General features: G+C 35.6%; 1 protein-coding gene across 1 annotated transcript; it reads right to left on the bottom strand.

The window, feature by feature from the left end:
* Positions 1-902: 902 nt before the first annotated feature.
* LOC143462616 (14-3-3 protein epsilon-like) lies at positions 903-19163 on the bottom strand. The gene is made up of 6 exons (XM_076960842.1): positions 18982-19163; positions 11331-11536; positions 2966-3072; positions 2253-2395; positions 1656-1856; positions 903-1529 (listed from the first exon to the last, which is right to left on the bottom strand). The coding sequence occupies exons 1-6, from the start codon at positions 19052-19054 to the stop codon at positions 1474-1476; spliced, it is 786 nt and encodes a 261-aa protein (XP_076816957.1). The 5' UTR covers positions 19055-19163; the 3' UTR covers positions 903-1473.
* Between the last annotated feature and the right edge of the window lie 619 nt (positions 19164-19782).

The following is a 19782-nucleotide window of genomic DNA, read 5'->3' as shown; positions in this document are numbered from 1 at the left end:
ACAGAAGAATTATTAAAAATAGCCCAGCTAAAACTGCTCTTATTTAGCAGCCTCAGTTTAATTTTGGCAAGTCTAATAGTACGGCACCTTTCAATATGGCCAAACGTTTTAATGCAATTTCTAATTTTAACTTTCAAATGCATGGTTTCATTTACATTTTTTGATGCAGGCTACCTGTAGGAGGCTACGCTCGTGTTTGACAGAATCTTATTACTGCATTTCTGCGTATGAGCTTATAGTTATATAGCGTGCCATACCGTAAGCTGCGTACATTCATTTTTTACATATTCATTGTATCGGTCTACTTTGTGCTCATATTTGAGAGCGGTTTCTTTAAACATCCAACAATGCAGCACAGACTTAATAGAATATTTTTTAATTCACGTTGTTCCAACTGATTGTGCGGCCCAACTTCCGTGAAATACACTGGTTTTCCCAAAGCCTTGTTTTCAATAATAAGCCTACTTCGTGGTAGGTAAGCTAAGGTAAGGTAATAATAAACCGAGCTTTAAACATCAAACACTTGGTGTTGTTTCATTGCCTGTTCCAATTCATGTACGTTCAGTCATTTATCATCCTTACGGCCCGCGGCGTTAAATAAGTTTTAAGATTTGGCCCCTGGTGCGATTGAGTTTGACACCCCTGACGTAGAACGTGCAACAAAATCATGGAAATCGACTAATTTCAGCATGGACAGTGGCCATAAATCAATACTAAAATGATAGTTATTGTTCGTCTTCTCAGCTATGTAGTTTTTGTCTGAAAGCTGGAACTTTCGTGCGTAGGACGAACAAAGGTAAAGACGAACCTGAAATACGCCACCAGCTGAAATTTTAAAATAACGCGAAGTAACATCTGCTGTTCTCAATTCTCATACATCTTATAACTTCGAAGAGAAAATCTTAACACAAAATCGTTTGGTTTACTCACACACAACTACAGAAGCATTTGAAATGAATACGATATTTGACTTAAAATACTACAGTACTTAGCTCAAAGGAATTGGGTATTAGGCCAAAAAATGTCATAGTTCAAGCGCATTAATGAACTTTACACTGACAATCACCAGTCATCCAAATGCAGCTTTTTAGAAACTGTAGTGATGCTCGTGTTATGCTAGTTATCACAGCCAAAACAACTACATGTGATAACAGCTTGAAAAGTCTCTTTGAAAAAAAAACTACGTTTTTAAAATAAAATTATGTTACTACACAGCACTCTTTAATTCCATACAAAATTCAATGCTGCCAAAATAGAAATTTTTATGACATCACAATCGTTAGTTTGCTTTGGGAAGCATTTTATAATTAATTATTCTTTGATTGCAAGAAACTGAACAATATCAAATGCCAGTGCTCACAAAGGTTGACTCTAGGCAATCTTAAAGTATCAGTTGCACATTGAATAATTTGAGAGCCAAGAGATACAATAGCCATTGGTGAAATACATAAAACAGATTTATCTCAGGAAAATTTAGGAAGCGTCAGCATTGTCTTCAACATCTTCCAGTTGTTGATCTGGGTTCACATCTGTGAAGTAAATAAAATTCTGACACTTTAGCAATGGACACGTCACTGGGTATACTTCAAGCTTTCAGTTTGGGTATGATTCGGCTTACCACTGTGACTAAAATGTGACAAAAATTGCCCACTTACCCTCTGCCTGCATATCTGATGTCCACAAGGTGAGGTTGTCGCGTAAGAGCTGCATGATCAATGTGGAATCTTTATAGGAGTCTTCAGATAAAGTGTCCAGTTCAGCGATAGCTGCATCAAATGCCGATTTCGCAAGAGCGCAAGCTCGATCAGGTGAATTTAAGATTTCATAATAAAAAACGGAGAAGTTCAAAGCCAGTCCTGCATAAAGTAATAATTTGGTAACAGAATAAACATTCAAAAAATATTTTTAATCGTTTGTTTGGCTTTGTTGATATGGTATTGATTGAATTTAACACACAACCCAATTGTTATCATTTTAATATTGTGATTTGTACCTACAGGTAGTCATAAAAAATTTCAAATGTCCACAGCGGTTATAACTTTATAAGTAGGCTTAGTCAAGGTTCTGATTTAATCAGCTTTGTAAATTCACAAGTTTTGAACACACATATCACCACTATACTGTAATTACAAAAATGAGTTTAACCTTGAGTAATAACTTTCAGGTTGCACTAATTTCACACAATATATGCTAGCAAAAAAATAGCATATTCAATATTCATCTTGTTTATTAAATATACAATTTAAATCTACCTAATCGAATAGGATGAGTTGGTTTGAGAGCGCTTGTGGCTTGGTCTGAAGCAGATTTGTAAGCCTGAAGGCTATTTTCCGCAGCAAGTTTACGGTCTTCATCTTTCTCAAATTCAGCTAAATATCTGTAGTAATCTCCTTTCCTGTAAAATGAAATGAAGGTGGACCAAATTAAATCGTTTATCATACTGGCTGTGTATTGGTGAACTAATGGGTCTAAAACTAAATCCAGAATTAACTAGCAACTTGATTAATTTTAGAAGTAATAATACTGATTTTGGAGTATTGTTATTATTTGAGTTTAGCTATATATTTACTTTAAGATAAATTATTCACATTGTCCAACTTGTGGCGTCTAACCCCACCTGTCTCTTATTTGGTTGTATAGTTTAAGATGGTTATGTTCGTGTTGTAATTATAACGTAATTGGAATGCACCTTGATTGTGTGCGTAGTGCATTGACTATAGTACGAACACATTACACTGATTACACTCGTAGTAGCAGCATAGGCTATCTTTTGTGATTGACTGGGTAAAATCCGCCTATGGGTTGGGATGGAGATGCCCTTCTTGAGAGTCAGGTAGATATGGGAGTTAAGCCACTTACGGCTACTATAGTCAGTTCGGCGCCAAAATACGCGTATCAAACCTCTCCGATACATTTCAAACTAAACAAGTTCCATAACTAAACCGGCACACATAATAGCACTTACATTTTGCTATAAAAAACTTTAGACTCGTCAGTTGCAGAGTTTGGTATAAGATGCTTGTCCAATAAGTTGAGTATCACACTGCAAGTGCTTTTTAGCTCGCTCTCAACCTGAAATGCATACAAATTTAGTCAAACTTGTCACACAAACACAGTATAGTTACACCATAATTGAGCAACATTGAAGTCAGTTACATGCCAACAGGAACAGTTTTACTTCAGGAAAAATACTGTTTTTCCAAATTGCATAAACTGCTTGCTAAAGATTCCTGCCGTTTCTGATGTTTAACAAGGCGTGTGGTAGTTATACGACACATGTACTATGAGCACATAATTACAAAAATAAATGAGCTTTTAATACCCTGTACCCGGGGCGGAAACAGCCGGGGAGTTGAGATGGTGCAACACCACCAATGGCAGTTAAAATAAATTTTGCGCGCATTTCTTAAAAGTTTATTTTGCTGATTAAAAACAACTATTACTTTTGTTCTAACACTAGAATGAAAAGAAACATGCTTACTAAAACGCTTTTATGACAAACGGCAAGCATTTTTTCCCCCTCACCGTTTCTTTTTACCAATTTCACAGTTTTTTTTTCTTTTGTTTTTTTTGAAATACTTGCATCTGGTTTAAGCACAGTCCAGTGGCAAATGAAACCACATTTGTGCTATCAACAATGGCTGGCTGGAATGCGATTAAAATTTTCGCGCACAAAGCGTGTCAGTGGCCCATGTTGGCTTCTACAGATTGCTTTGTGATTTTGCTTCAGGAAATACTTTTCAGAAAAAATGATAAACACAATGCATAGCGGTACTGAAAAGCTATATATACCTTTGTGATTTGGGCATGTAGACTTACCAGACTTGGGCAACAAAACTGCTAAATTATCGGTTCCTTACAAGTGAGGTAAAATAATCAAAATAAAACAGGATACGATAGGCCACAGTCGCATTTTGCCATACATTTCTCTGGTTAGTAGCTATCTCATTTCATTTAATTATTACAATATTGGATTTCTGTACTCATTGTATATATACTGATTACAATTATATCATTTTGGTAATGTCATCTGAATTATGATACTACACGTGTCCGGGTTAATTTGATTAACTTGAATATCTGGCCCGCTGTACATGATTAATTAACAGATGGTGGATACTTGGTCAAAAGTTCGTTTGTTCTTCTCAACCGAAAACTGCAATTGATGGTATTAAAAGTTTGTTGTTTTACTATAACAAGGAACGTTTTAGTTGCGCTAATACATGAGAGCGGCAACGTACACAGTTTGCATCATTGTTAAGTATGGTGTCATGGCTAAACTAAAAAATGAATAGTCAACTAACATAAATAGACCAAAACTACCAATAATGCATACAACAATATATGTGGACTTCTTTGTTTCTTGCAATATATTTTGTGCAAATAAGATTTTCTTCGACAAGTTCCTTAAGGTTATCTGATTCCTGGTTTTGTTAAGCACATTGTATCAAACAGTGGCGGAACCAGGATTTGACGCTTGAGGAGACACTTACATCATCACTAACTAATTTTGAAGAATTCCCATTTTTGCACGAAAGCAGTTGAAACAAAACATATATATGATTTTTCGAGGTCATTTGCCATTCATGCAGGGTATTATTATGGACCCTTTTTACATGGTGTTTTTAAGTAAGTTTATCTCTAGTTTCAAAAATTAAAAGAAAAGCAAATTCACTTGTCTGCCTCACATCAAATCAAATTATGTAAAGGACAAACTTTAAATAACATTCTTAGAAGCAGATTGAAATATTTTATTTGATATCTGAGTTGCTTTCTAAAGAGATAGAATAAAAATTGGGAATGCATGCATAGGCCTAAACAACAACTTACAGCAGCACAGACGAAATCGATTAATCACATGCCGCTTAAATGCACAAATCATTTTATTGCATACAAATCTGAAGTCCTAAATCAAATTCTATCTATCTATCCATTGTATATACAGTCGAAATCGGTTAATCGCATATTGGTTAAATCCATAAATCGCTTTATAGCATAGAATTGCATAATCCCAAACCATTCCCATTCACTTGTGAAGAAAATTCATCGGTTAATCGCATAAGGGTTTATCGTATAAATCGGTTAATCGAATAGGAATTCTTGATTGATTTGTAGACTTGTATCACTTGACTGCATATTTCCTTTGATGAAGTGTTAAGTTGCTGAAGATTACCCTCACCAATAAACAAAAATCATCGCAAGATCTCCCATAACCCGCAGCGATTAAATACACAACAAGAAACTGAAGACAGCAGTTGTGAATTAAAGACAGCTGTGATTAAATTCACCGCAAGGCTGAAGGCTATAGAGACAGTAGCACGTAAATGATTTGAACAATAAAGTAAAACTTCACGAAAAAAGGCCTTCTCTACAGTGATTATGAACCACAAAACTACGTTTCATTTAAGGATTGTTACGGATCGTTACATCACAATAGAACAACAAGACTAATTTTTATTGAAGGATTGTTACGTCGCAAAGTGTGTAACGTAACGTGTTTTTTTGTGTCGAAATCGAAAAGAAGGAAGCTCACTTGTTGCGTCATTCCAAAAATCGGCGGAGGAGCAAGAATGCGTGCGCCGGTGTTTAAAAGAGAATAGCGGAGAAAATGTAGGTAAAAAACGCATATAGTCAGTTGGGGCAAAAAAAAACATAGGGGTACTTGGGGTAAAAAAGGACAACCCCCCCAACTCCCCCTAAGAATGATTTTTTTTAAAAAGCTTTGCATGGTTAGAAACATCATTTATTTGCATATTTTTTTAACATACAATACAGACCCAGAGGTAAGTACTCTTCAGGAACTATGCAAATCACTAAATTGACCCAAAAACGGTCCAAAAAAACTTTTTTTGCTCTTTACTAAACTTTTTGTGGATTGAAAACGATGGTTGAAAATCACAATCTTTTTATGTGTATCTACATGATATTTCAGTATGATTGTACTCCAGTACTTCAATTTTGATTTCTGTTAACCTTTCATTCTATTCTATGTTGTCTTTTTTTGCCCCATAATTACACAATGTGTTGGGGCAAAAAAAGACAGCTGTTTTTATTTTCCCTGTGCTTGTTTTTTTTTACCCCATCTTTAATAACTTTTATTTTAAAACAATTTTGGTTGCTATAAGGCATTAAACTAACATTTTAATGTTTTACTTGCATTGTCTCAGTTTCCTGATCTCTAGTAAATACATTAAACCTAATGTACTGATGATTCATTTGAAATTAAGTTAAGCGAGTGAAATTAAGCGTGAAGTTTCACTCTCCAATCATTTTGTGTTGTTCTTTGTAGTTAATTGATTTATGTACCATTCCACTTTGTTGAACTCCTGCCAAATAGCTATTCAAAAGCTTAACCTTCTTGTAAGCATTTACCAGTTTCAGAAGTCTCTGTTCAGTAGTAGTTTAACCAGTCCTGGTAGCATTGTGTTTCTCCAAAAGATGAAGAAGGCAATCCAATTTTGGAAAAGACCAGTCCACAGGAAACTGAATGGTCAAGTAATGTGGAAGAAATGCCATCCACCTCATAAATCCGCAACATTTAAGCTGTTTTCACACCGTCGACGAGCACCACAGTACAATCACGGATCAGAACAACAAAGGACATCATCAATGAGTTGCAACTTCACGCTCCCGAAAGGATGAAGTATAAAATACGGCTTGTGTCAAAAGATGAATCGGTTTCGATAGAAAGTGTGTTAAAATCAAGGGGACGACAATCAAATGACAAGAAGAAAAAAAGAAAAAAGAGTGAAGATGAATGGAAGCATTTTAACAAATGAAGAATTTAACAAGCAAGTTGAAAACTTTGAAGCAAATGGAACAATTGCAAAAAAGAGAAAAGCTGGGAGAAGGAAAAGGAACGCAGACGAAGATGAAGAAATAAAATCACTGGACTTGGAGGAGGAGGAAGAAATAGAAAGAAGGATGGAGCAGGAAATTCAAAGAGAAATGGATGAAGACATGAGGAGAGTAGATACAGAGGATGAGATGGTAGAAGAGTCTGACAATGAATCTGAAGAAATGAATGACAAAACAAGAGAAGACACAGTTGTTAGAATGGAAGATGTAGAGGAAGAGAGAAGAGATGTAACTGAAGAAAGTGTAAACGAACAGAAGAAAGAAAAGAGAACATTTAAATTGGAAATAAACAAAAAGCAAGTTGGAAAGTACTTTGCAGTGTTTTGGGAGAAGCCAAAAACATATTATTGGGGAAAACTTCTGAAGGTCTTCAGAGACGAGGTTGATGGAAAGATTGAGCAAGCTGAATTTAAGTTTTGGGACAAGAAATCAACTTCAGAAGATGCAGTGTATTGGGACTGGCAAACAAAGGAAGTGCAAAATAATATTTTGGTTTTGCCGAAGAAGAGGAAGTGAAAGAAAAATTTGTGTTCCTAAGCAAATATGGACTTCATAATGCATAAACTTTTTTGTTTGTTTGAACAAGATGTTACAGTTTCATCCTCATCTGTATATATTGCTATTTCTTCTGCTTTGTATTGCTTTTAATAAACAAAATTTGCTGTTGAAATTGATTGTTTTTTTTTACCCCAAGCATGGTTTTTATTGCCCCAAACACTGGGGAAAAAAAAGCAACACAAAATATTCGATAAAAATAAAAAGAATAAACATAATGCTCCAATTTTTTGGATACATCAATGGAATATTAATATTGATCAATAGAGGGTAAAACTTTACTTTTTGGCCCATTTTTTAGCGAGAAAATCAAAAGTTTGTCAATTTTGCATTTTTTTGCCCCACTTGACTATACATCGGTTAGTCGCATAAAAAAGCTTGGCAAATTGACTATGCGATAACCGATTTCGACTGTATCTATCGACCTGCTAACTAATGAAACAAACTGCTTTGATCATACTTACGGTCTATTACAAGCCTTATATTTTTCTTTTGAAAGGCTTATACCCCAGTATATATGGAACATACTGGTTTATCTTGTTGTGAAGTTTGTGTGATTTTGTTTGAGTTTAGTTTTGTAAAGTACACAATCGTCTATTTATGTGAAAATGATTTCTAGAGCAGACGGCTTAAACGCATATAACAGATAATCACATAAAAATGTCTGACAAAATGGATATGCGTTTATGTGAAATGGAGTAAATATAAATAATAATTAATGTAACCTTGACGCTTGCATGGTTACCTTAAATTTCTTGAAAACATAAGGATTAACATAGTAAACAAACTGTTGGTGGAAGAAGAAATATTTTCTGCAAAAATAGTTTGTTTTCGAGCACTGCGTTCACTAGCCTTGTCTGTTGTTTCAAAAAACTATAATTTACTCACTGTAGAAAGTGACGATGGTTCAAGAATAACGTCATCATTTTGAAGACATTTGGAGTCGCCTTTTTGCTAACATGCATCGTACTGACCTCCTTTTTGAAAAGTGTTTTTCTAATGTTTATGATGTCACAATGTTATGTTGCATTGTTATGTGCCGACATCATATTGTTTTTTTTTGACGTGGCCAAATAGTTACAAGTGTTTCGTAAGAAGACAATTGCAGATTTTTGCATAAGTATCACTGACTAAAGACGACTTAACAAAATGCGTCAGCACTGGTTACCAACAACTCTTATTGTGATTTTGCTTGTGGTCTTATACTTTGGAAAATTTAACAGGGAAAGCAAGCATAGGAATGAGCTAAGAATGATTTATGTGAAAAAAGCACATATTCTTAAGCTCATTAACCAATACACTATGGACAGTGATACGAAAGCAAATAAACCAGCAGTAAAATAAAGTTGGCAAAATTCCCGTTTCTTGGGGAATTCCTATTTTCAAAACTTCAGACGAACAGAACACTTCCCTTATAAATCTTCTACATCTGCCCCGGCTCTGTACTGAGTTTATACCAGTAGTTAGTAAACTTGTTCAAGGTGGTAAACCCTTCAAGTTTCATGTCATATGCATTTACTGAACTCAAAATTCAAAAACATACATTAAACAAACAGCGAGTATATATCCTAAAGCCCAATTAACCCCAGTGACTCAACAAACCCAGCTTAACAACTACTGGTACACACACAACCGATAACTGATTTGACCAATTTTGCACACCTACCGATATTTGGCCAGACTTAACCTAATGGACCAATACCGTCATATCACTACTTCAAGCATAATTACTACATTAAATACAATATATTAACACAGACAGGAAAAATATTCCTTAAAAGATTCTGTTAAATAGTTAATAATTTCGGATATATTACACTGGCCTGCATTTTTCAACTTAAAAATTTTTTTTTCACTAAAAACATGCAAACATAGCTAATTTTGGGGCGCTGATTCCGAATCTGTGGTCCTTTTTATTCTAGCACATCAGGTTTTTGAGATAACTGTTACACGTGATATAGCGTTTTTGGTGAATAATTGCAAATAACGTAAGGTGTACAACAAGCTTGACTCGAAAAAATTCACAGTTTGCACAGAATTGTTACACATCTTTGTCTTCTTATGATAAAACAATAAAGATTTTTGAAATATGACAGCAATAACCATGCAATCCAGTAAAATGATTATTATTGAAAGCACAGCGGTTCACTCCCTCGGTATCTATTTTATTGAAAATGCGTGTCTACCTGATTTTCTCACATATTTAGTAGAGTCTTCTCTTTTAAGACACCAGCAGTAGTCAGCAATCATGCTGACGTTCCACTTACCCTGATAGCGTTCCTCCATCACCATTTTCTCGCGGTGAAAACGTTCACTTTGTTCCTCACTAAACGTCCCACAGTTATTTGGGAAGTAGTCTAGGTGGGAGGGTAAAAAGTGCATTTTGATGCTCATCCTACATCCAAGTTTTTGAAAGGCATCGAGCATATCTGTAACAAGCTGTTTGTAATTGGAGGCTCTGTTATTTCCATGGAACTGCTGGATAACAGCTTTTAACCCCTTCCAGGCTTGCAATTCCGTTATAGACTTTTTTTTCGAAATCTTCATCCTTCAACAGTTCTCTGATTTGAGGTCCAGTGAAAATACCTGCTTGCAGCTTAGCTTCGGATAAAGAAGAAAACTTTTCTTGCAGGTACCTAAATCCTTCTCCGTATTTGTCCATATCTTTCACAAAGTTTTTCATGCACTCAAACTTGATGTGCAAGGGCGGTAAAAAAACTTTTGCTGGAGCAACAAGAGGATGTGCCTTTACATTCTTAGATCCTGGCAGAAACTCATCTCTTGCTGGCCACAATTTCCGAGTAAAGTGAGAAGTATCCGCCCTACTGTCCCAGAGATAAAGAAAACAGGGAAATTTAGTGTAGTATAGTATGAGAGCTACAACTTTTAAATCACCACATATCAACCAGTTATGCTCTTGGTACTTTATCATTTGCAACAGAGTTTCTGTGTTTTCATACGTTTCTGGCATATCAGTAGAATGTGCAACAGGTACTGATGGCACAGTTTTCCCATTGTACCACAACACAGCTTTCATGCTCGTCTTCCAAGAATCTATGAACAGTCTCCAATATTCTGCTGAATATGATATCCCAAATGTTTCAACTAAACCCTGAACATTCTTCCAATAAACCAGAGTATTTTCTTTACTAAAAAATTCTGTAAATTTTTTCTCTCTGTGGCGGTACCACGCAAAACTTGTACCCTTTTCTAGAAGATTCTTTTCCTTTAATCTTGACACTAGAAGTTGTGCATATACTTTTGAAAGATATAACTCTCTTGTGAGATCATTCAGCTGAGTTTGTGAACACAGCTCTGGAGAGTCATCGTTTATTCCTTCCTGATAGTGCTCTCCATCACCTGCACTTCTTTCAGATTCTGAGGAGCTTTGCATCTCTGTTAGAGGATTCGGCACAGGAATTTCATCACAATGTGGTACACACCTCAATGCTGACTTTAAATTAGGGTACTTGATATTGGATTTGTTTCTTCTGTTAAACCCCTTAATACACCATACAAAAATAACAGTCCTTTCGATAGTTTTTTTGCTCCCTACATACCGTAGGGACGCCAAAGGGAAGGCTCTTGAGTTTTTTCTGGTACCACATACGTAGCTCGTTGTGATAACAAAATTTATCTTGACAAATTATATCCTTTTGACAAAAAAGTGGGTAGTAAAACGTAAAAGAGAAAAATTATGCGGTTTTTCGACCGTAACTTTAAAACCTGATGTGACAGGCCAAAAAGGATGGCATTTTTGAAATCAGCGCACCAAAATTAGCTAGAAAACGTTGGCATCATACAGAATAAAATTTTCATGCAGACCAGTGTTATGAACAAAGTCTGGACTAACAAAAATTGATTAAGACATAGCACATATGCCATACAATAAATATATAAACATTTAAAGAACTAACAATTTGGAGATAGTTGGCTGCCAGCTCCCTGTTGTTGCGTTCATCAGATTCTTTAGCTTTTTCCTTCTGTTCAATACTATTGATTATTCTCCATGATGCACGACGAGCACCAATAACATTTTTAAATGCCACCGATAGCAAGTTTCTTTCTTCAACAGTCAACTCCGTATCCAATTTCGCGACTTCAGTCATGAACTTGACCATTTCTGAAGCAAAAGTGGCAGTTATCAATTTTATAATGCTTGCCAGCATGTAGGATGATGTTATAACTACAAGCATAATGTGTAATTACTGTAGTATAGAATTACAATTTTTTACAAAACATATTACAAACAGACAAGTTTTTATCGAAAGTCTTTAGTCTTTGAAAAAAAATCGAAGGATAGTGTGTACTTTCCAATGTGAACTTGCACAAGTTAACTCTTGAGTGCATGGGACCTATGTTAATCTTCATCAATACAAATGAATGTTCTGGTGAAAACGTTGAAGCTGTAGATCAGGTGCCCAAAGTTTTGAGTGTATCGGCTGCATTACACTACCCTTGTGCCTTGGCGAGCGCAAACAATAATGCTTTAACTTTAATCTCAAAAATTCTGATTAAAAACCTCGGCTTATTAGCAGCTTTAGTATTTATTTTCTCTCTCTTTGACAGTTCTAATTAGGATACCAGAATAAACCCAACCCATTGAAGCCAGCTTGGCAAAATAATGTCAATGGTGTGACGTCTATGGTGACGTCAATGGTGTTATGCAAGTAACTTAACACATGAGCAAAACAAGTCATATCAGGTGTTGCAGTGAGTAATTGCTATAGTTAACCTACTCTTAAAATTACATTTAAACGACATACAAACATCGTGATAATCATAAGAGTGTTACACGTTGTTTAGATTTGATATACGAAAAATGTAAACTGCAAATGCTTATTCACAAAAAACTTTCGAATTTCCAATATATACAAGTAGTACTCCGTTGTTTGGGAAATTAGTACAACAATATTTTTTGAATATGAACACAACGATCCAGTCAAAGCAAAGTACTTATGCATTAACGCTTATTAAAGCATCCAACGTTGAAACTGTAAATGCTTGGTGTAATTGAAACATTTTCATGTGTATCCCCAACACAATAATGGTAAATGACCCTACCTACAAGAACAGATCGAACGAACACACACCTCGCAAAATGGGCCCAATTATCACTTTCACAAAATAAAATCTTATTTCTGTTTCCACAGATGCAACTTTGAAGAAAACAATACATTTTACTACTTTCAAACAACAATGCCTGGTTAAACATGACGAGAAATAAACAACAGATAACAAATAATGTGCTAACGACAATATCTACATTACATTAGGCACCTTGGTTTGCACGAAAGAAATAACGTTTACCAAGGAGTTAAAAGAAAAACGAGCTAGAGAAAAAAGAGGTCAAGATACGTTCCTCACGCATAATGCACTGCAAATTGCAGGGTTCAAAATGACAACAGGCAGATCTGTGGTGTCAACGAGCGTACGGAAACAATTTTATTATTTCACAGCATAAATTTCAACCTTCAATAAAAAGTGTCCATTAATGAACAAAAAACTTTTTACATCACAGACTTCACCAAAAATATGAGTTTTTTTGCACGCCAATATAATATAAGGCAAAACGGCAATTCTATGCCAAGAAGTTAACCGGCACAAACGGGCGTCGAACTTGGGCAGATTTTTTTAACAAATAATAGCGATTTTACGTTCTTGTAATCAAGATAAATTGGTTAAATTTATTGTTGCTACTGGTTTGAAGAGTGACAACTCCAGTCCGGTCACTTCGACTAAGATTTCCTCATAGCTTGCTTGCCGTGATGGCAGATGCGACAAGCTTTGTAGACTTAACATTTTTATCAATGCGATCCAAAACTAATGGACTTTCTGCAATCACCCATTTACTTGTTACACGTTACATAATAAACTTTATGGCGTAACAGGTGACTTTCTCGCGATACAATAACCATTATTACAACAATGCAATTTATTTATAAATGCACTCTAAATTAAACACGTCATACAATAAGATGACCAGTGAAAAATTCTAAAAGAAAAATAGGGGAATAAAGTTTTCCACTGTGCAATTTTCCAAAACGGAATTTTACAATTTGGAAAATTGTGATCACAAAATTTTCCTACGTTTACTACTTTAATACAGAATTTTACAAGTACCAGTATGCCAAGATTAGGCTAAATTTTAACAACTCTTCATTTAAATTTGTTTAGAAATGACCAATGCGAGTTAGAGGAGCTCTGTTAAACGTAAGGATGTAGAAAGGTCAGGCAGGCAAACATCTATTAGGTCGTTTTTCGCTCAGAATAGACCAGGGGAAAACGACAATGAAGTTAGTTTGCCGCATGAGAAAGAAGACGTTTCGACTTCAGATCCGTCTATTCCTGGTTGTTCCGAAAGTTTCACTATTAGTGAAAAATATGTTTTACGATTGCTATAACAGCACGAATGGATAAGATATGATCGACAAAAGGTGCAGTCGCTATCGTGGCTATTTGTGCTGTGTGCAATTGGGTTTCTTCAGCAAATCATGTGACCCCCGATGTTATTTCGACTTTCAAACGTGAGTAACCAGTTTGGCTGACAGGATGCATAGATTGGAAGCACATCAAAGGTACCGCCAAGAAACACAGCGAGAGTTCCCTTCACAAGCTCTGTCTTGACACAAAGCTGAACTACGCCTGAAAGTCACGTTGCCGCTTTAGTTAATTCAAAAGCACAAGAAAATCTCAAGCGAAATAGGGTTTCACTTGAGGCAATATTCGAGAGTATAAGATTTCTCACTCAGCAAGGTCTAGCTTTGAGAGGACATGACGACAGCAAGTCGAACTTAGTGTAAACGCTTACACTACTGAGGAAATATAATGAAGATGTGTCACTCTGTTTTGAAAGATCAGCAAAACCGAAATGGATAAGCCATGATGTAAAAAATGAAATGTTGCAAATGATAGCAGAGGCAGTAATCCGCGGTGTCGTAGCCGATATTAATAAAGCAGTATAATTGCAGATGAAATATAAGCAGCAGTATAAGTTTTTCAGTATAATTGCAGATGAAACTACTGATGTTTCAAATCAGGAACAGGTTTCCATCTGCGTTCGGTATGTTGACGAGAATTTATGTGTCCAAGAACATATTTTAGGGCTTTATGCAACCGATAGCACAGATTCTTTCACCTTATTTAACGTTATTAAGAGCTGCGTTACTTCAGCTGGATTAGACTTGAAAAATTGTCGAAGGCAAACAAATGATGGCGCAGCTAACATGCGTGGCCATCTCGTGGTTTAAGCAGATTAACCCAGCGATGACATATATTTACTGTGCAGGTAATCAAATAAATCTTGTTATACAAGATGCTTTCAACACCACCATTGAGAGTATTGCTGCCATTAGAATCTTAAGGGCCTGTAGTACCATTTTGAGCAGTTTTAAAATGGCAACCCGGCGATTGTGACGAAGGTTGCATGCAAGACGTCAGTATAGAAAAAGTATCAATGGTTCCGGTCCAGTGCGCACGTGACCTTAATCTGTGAAGGTTTGCTGTTGTTATGGCATGTGCGGAGTTTAGGTTCAGGCTAAAGTTGACGTTTTGTGTTGGTTCAAAGTAAAGGCTTCTTGGCTGATTTTTTGGAAAAATACAAGAAAAAAAGTTGTTAAAAAGTTGAAGCATTTGGTGTGAGAATTCCAGATACGAGAATTCGCTCAAAATACTGCATTAAGTTCTTTTATCCTACATCTCGGCGGATACAAAAACTCAGCGAGGTGACCGGGCTTGTTTAGAAGCAAATTCAAATTGAAAAATGGTACTTTGCATTGTTTTAGATAGGGCTTCGGATGGGCCAACAGCCCCTAAAGTGCTGTGGTGAATTTTATCATGGCTTCTCCTAAATGATTATCAAGCTACAATCAGTTTAAACTCAATAGCGGCTGCAGCTGATTTAAATCTCTCCGACCGTTGTGTCCCACAAGGTGGGTTTTATACCTTCCTGCTCTGGATTCATTCCTTTCTCAGTATCAAAGCGTTCTGAATTGGTTGGCGAGTTTGTCAAACGATTTATCAATTGACAGTTCCACACGTAGTAATGCCAATGCTCATCTCCACTCTATGAAGAAATTTTCAACTTATTTCATGCTTCAAGTTTTACAATTTCTTCTGATGAACGTGGTTCTATATTCCTGTTGAAGTCCAACGTCGTGGCATGCGTGTAGGCAATTTTTGCAATCTGCGAAAGAATACTATGCGTCTCTCTATGTGAAAGTTTTCCAGGAATGCTGCGCTGCACTGAAGGGGAAGTACCTCAGGAAGATTTGACGTCAGCTTCAGCGGTTGAAGATGCATTACTTCAACTAAGCAAACCTATTTCTAGTTGCATTGCAGAGCTGTATGGCAACGATTTGGACACAAATCGTCTTAATCTGGAAATGCAACTAGACATAGGTTTACTTAGTTGAAGTAATAGTTAGAATAGTTGCTGAGGCAAAGTTATTTGAGGTGGTTTCTGTGAATGACTTAATTGTGAGTTTTTTAAGACGGATGCATGCTATAAAAATTTATTTACAAATGTTCTGACCTTGCTCCGCATTTATCTGTCATTACCATGTAACGCCTGTGAAGCAGAACGATCTTTCAGTACTTTACATCGTCTGAAAACTTATTTGCGTACGACCATGTCTCAGAAACGGCTTATTCACGTTTGCATTTTAAACATGTTAAAGGAACGAGCAGACAAACTTGACTTAAATCTTGTAATAAATGAATGGATTGATCGCAATTCTTTTCGCCAGAATACTTTTTCCAAGTGAGATTATTTTAACTTCCCAGTGTGTTTTATTATGTACTTTTCATTACTCTTGTTTTGAATGTTATGTCTGCGTGTATGTTTCAAATGAATACAGTTTGAGTGAAAAGGTTATATAGGCTTATATGCTTTTGCTGGAAGTGTTTTACAATCTCTGGTGTTACGGAAGTAACGTCTGTACAGACAAACATAATGACCAAAAATAACCTTGGGACGATGCATGCGAAGAGTTTAAAGAGAATAGCGAGTGCAAAACTAGAAGAGGGTGCGGAAAATCACAGACGAGATACTTTAGTGAAGGGTTCAAACTTTTATTGTTCTTGATTATGTGTCAAATAGAAGTATATTCAGTAATCGTTGCTGCTAATTTTGTTAGATCTGTTTATGTTTTTTGATGCAAATAAATTAAAAAACCAACAATAATTAAATAATAGATAATGATTGAATAATTCGTATAAAAATGTCGTTAAATTTTTGCCGTAAACTTCACAGAACTAAAAGTACGACGTATGGTAGAACAAAGAACATGCTCCCAGCGATTCGTTGTCAAAAAAAGTGGCTAAGCACTAAGACATGAATAGAATTACAATTGTGCTAGGGTCAATCGGCGCTATTGCGGCCAGTAAAATTGTTTCTGAAATTACCGAAAAATTTTACAACGAAAAATCTTTTCTTAAAATTAGCCTCATCTAATATTTCTAATAAACAACTCCAGAAAATTTCAGGGAGTTACTCCAAGTAAAACGTTTGTTATTACCCTTAGAGCGTGACTATCTCAAACAAAGACCAGAACGATATGAAAAACAGCAAAAAATTTTTTTACACTCTGCAAACTAAACTGCTGTTTCTCCCGCAAATCTTGCTCTTTTTTCATTCTTTTTTCGCACATGAGTAACTGTATCCTTCTTCTGTGTATGTACAAAATTTTATATGTCTATGTGTATTTTTTCAATGTTTTTTTTTTATTTTTCTGTGTGTCATCACAATTACAAAACAACCCCCAAAAAGCGGACAGCATAACGTGGCCATTCTCGTTTATCAAATGCTTTGTTTGCACGCGAATATTTGCTTACTTTAGTCTACTTGTGCAATATGGAGTTACCAAGTAAGAAATCAAGGAACTCTTACGATCAAGTAACGCTAAATGCAGCTCTTTCAGCTATTTGCAAAAATGGAAAAGAGGTCCGGCTGAACCGTCATGGGTAGCTTGTGATTTCTGGGACCATACCAAATGCACCAACCTCAATATCGAGGTGAATGAAATTGAAAACGTGCAGTGGTATTGTGATATGTGTGTGTGAAAATGGTGCTGATAAAATGTTTTTCGGTTCTTCTTTTATTAGCATCAATTCTCAAGAAGTATTTTCTTGAATTGTTTCTTGTCGCATGAAATAAACAAATACATTATCAGAAAACATGTTGTACCATGAATTTTTATCATGTACACGAGTATAAGCTTGCCGCCTTATTCCTTTGTAATTTTTCTTGTACTCGATGCAGGCTAAGCGTAATGACTTACTTTTAATTTTGCATTACACTGTAAACATACGATAATCGTTACGGTTAAGTTACGCTTATAGGATATGCAAGGTATACTAAAAACGTTTAAAACTTGACCCGTCCATTATATAAATGCAAAAGTAAAAACGAATCGTAGTGGTTGCGCATCGTTTTACACAAACCAAGTTACCTGAATATTCTTCTCCCTTATTATTACAATATTTATACATACATATATTTATTATACAGTTATTCGATGAATCAATGAATAAAAGCAGTTTATTTTGCATTGCTTTTAACTCCAATGTTCTTCTTCAGTCTTACACACAACAAACCGCAATACTGTAAAAGGCTAAATTCTTCATAAAAATACGTCCGCAAAAGTAGGGAAATGCGGACGCATTTATGGAGATGTGTGACCGCAATTACCCGAAAAAAGTAGTCTTGGAAGAAATTGTTTTGCTCTGTTTTTGCATTAACAAAAAATAATATAAAATTATATATAGTAAAAAAGTAGATTAAATTCTGCACAATTTGGTGAAAAAATTTTTCTCTAGCCCCAGGCAAACTTATTTAACATGAGATTTAAATTGCAAAGAAAAAACCCTACACTTTGTAAACTTCGGCGCCTATGCCGGCACATCATACAAAATTCCCAGTGGGAGACGCCAACTATAACTTAATGTCCCTACACTAAAAATTTAAGTTTGTGAGATGTATTTACACAGCACCAGCTTATAGACTACTTCAATTTTACAGCTTCGATCCATCCACAAACGATTTCCGTTGTCAAAACAATCAAAACGTTTCAAGCCATATAAGCGCTCCAACCGAATGATGCAAGTGAATTTAGCAATCCAAGCGAACCTTTAATTTTTGGAGGCACCCTTGGCATGGTGGAAATTTTAGTATTACATTTTTGGTGCATTTATCTTGCCTACTGAAAGCAAACTTTCTGGTAGAGCTTGGTTAAATGAAACCATTACGCTACTGAGAGAGAAGGAATTTGTTTTCGAGCTTCAAACAAATTAATAACGCAGCTTTACAAATACTAACAGCAGCTTGGTGTGGGGCGACGAAAGACCTTGTGGTCATCGAAGTTTGCCGCCCAGATTTAAAAATCAATCAAAGCATTGAGTGTCCAAATCAAATGACAGTTATACTATTATACAATAATCTATTTACTTTTACTAAATTTAAACGAAACAAAACAAATTACAATAGCTTTTGTACCAGCAAGCATTAGGCCTAGCTATTTTCATAAACGACGGTATACCATGGCCTACTGGTAATATTTTACAACATACCATCGTATCTTTCAGCTTGTTCAGCTAATTTGGCCTGGTATACTGTTTCATTTCTATCTTTAGATTCTCCCATTTTTTGATATTAAATAACTTCGATTTACTGAGATTAAGATTAAGACGGATTTATCACACTCTAGTTCACGTTCGTTTCTGCACAAATAATCGTACCGGCTTTTTTTGCACTAACTAATATCGTAACTCTAAAATAAATAGATCGAAACACAACTCTAACTTACTTAACAAAGCAAAAAAGTTATACAAACAAGCGTCAACTTTATCTAGAAAACAAATAACTTGCTGATTTTATTAAATTTAACGCGATTAACATGGATAAAATTTACGGCAAATGGCGTTACTGGTAAGCGGATGAATACATATCGAAAACCCAAATTTGGAATTAAGAATCAGTTAAAAATTTCCTAAGCGGCAAGTGTAAGGATAGCTGAAATATTTTTCAGACATCTTACAAAATAAAAATGAGGTTCGTGATTCCTATTAGCAAGCAGTTTAAAGGAGGGCATAAAAAACGTATTTCTTTAAATTAACGGGCTTTAGTACAACAAAATGCTGTTTCCACAGAAGCGCCATAGCAAGATAAGTTTAGAGGGAGAGATTGATCAACATGCGCTCGATCGTTTTCCAACTGTTTGCGATTTCTCTGGAATGAAATTGAGCATAAAAAAACTGGGTCGGCCTACTTCGCTTTTCAATCTCAAGAAACCCTGCTCAATGCTCACGGTAAATATGTGGAGAAACGCCGAAGCTGAAAGGTTTGTTTCAGCAAGCCTACCATGAGAGTGA

Source organism: Clavelina lepadiformis, chromosome 6 (genome assembly GCF_947623445.1).
Source record: "Clavelina lepadiformis chromosome 6, kaClaLepa1.1, whole genome shotgun sequence".
Classification (NCBI taxonomy): Eukaryota; Metazoa; Chordata; class Ascidiacea; order Aplousobranchia; family Clavelinidae; genus Clavelina; species Clavelina lepadiformis.
Note: the sequence above shows the minus strand (reverse complement) of the source record. Positions and strands in the feature narration are given on the sequence as shown.